Genomic DNA, 204 nt, shown 5'->3' on the forward strand with positions numbered 1-204 from the left:
GACTTGCAGCCAGGGAGGAGTCTGGGCTGGGAAAGGTCCCAGAATTTCAACTTCATCCTCGCTTGACTGGCAACAGCTAGACTCGTAGCATTTCTGACAGCAGTGTCGGCAGGTCCATCTGCACAGCAGCAGATCAGAGATTCTAGAAAGAAAACCCTGAGGCCATTGGGGAAGGTGGGCAGGGGGGAGGGGGGAGGAGTGAGG

At 56.4% G+C, this 204-nt stretch overlaps 1 protein-coding gene across 3 annotated transcripts in view; it reads right to left on the reverse strand.

Moving 5' to 3' along the window:
* Positions 1–204, reverse strand: part of SYT17 (synaptotagmin 17) — an 80,913-nt gene that overhangs the window by 74,612 nt on the left and 6,097 nt on the right. For all 3 annotated transcript variants that reach the window (XM_006146576.2, XM_027771083.1, XM_006146577.2), the window contains exon 3: positions 8–156. In XM_006146576.2, coding sequence (XP_006146638.1) covers positions 8–156 — 149 coding nt within the window. The remainder of the gene's footprint in view (positions 1–7; positions 157–204) is intronic.

Source organism: Tupaia chinensis, unplaced genomic scaffold (genome assembly GCF_000334495.1).
Source record: "Tupaia chinensis unplaced genomic scaffold, TupChi_1.0 Scaffold000182_1, whole genome shotgun sequence".
NCBI lineage: Eukaryota > Metazoa > Chordata > Mammalia > Scandentia > Tupaiidae > Tupaia > Tupaia belangeri.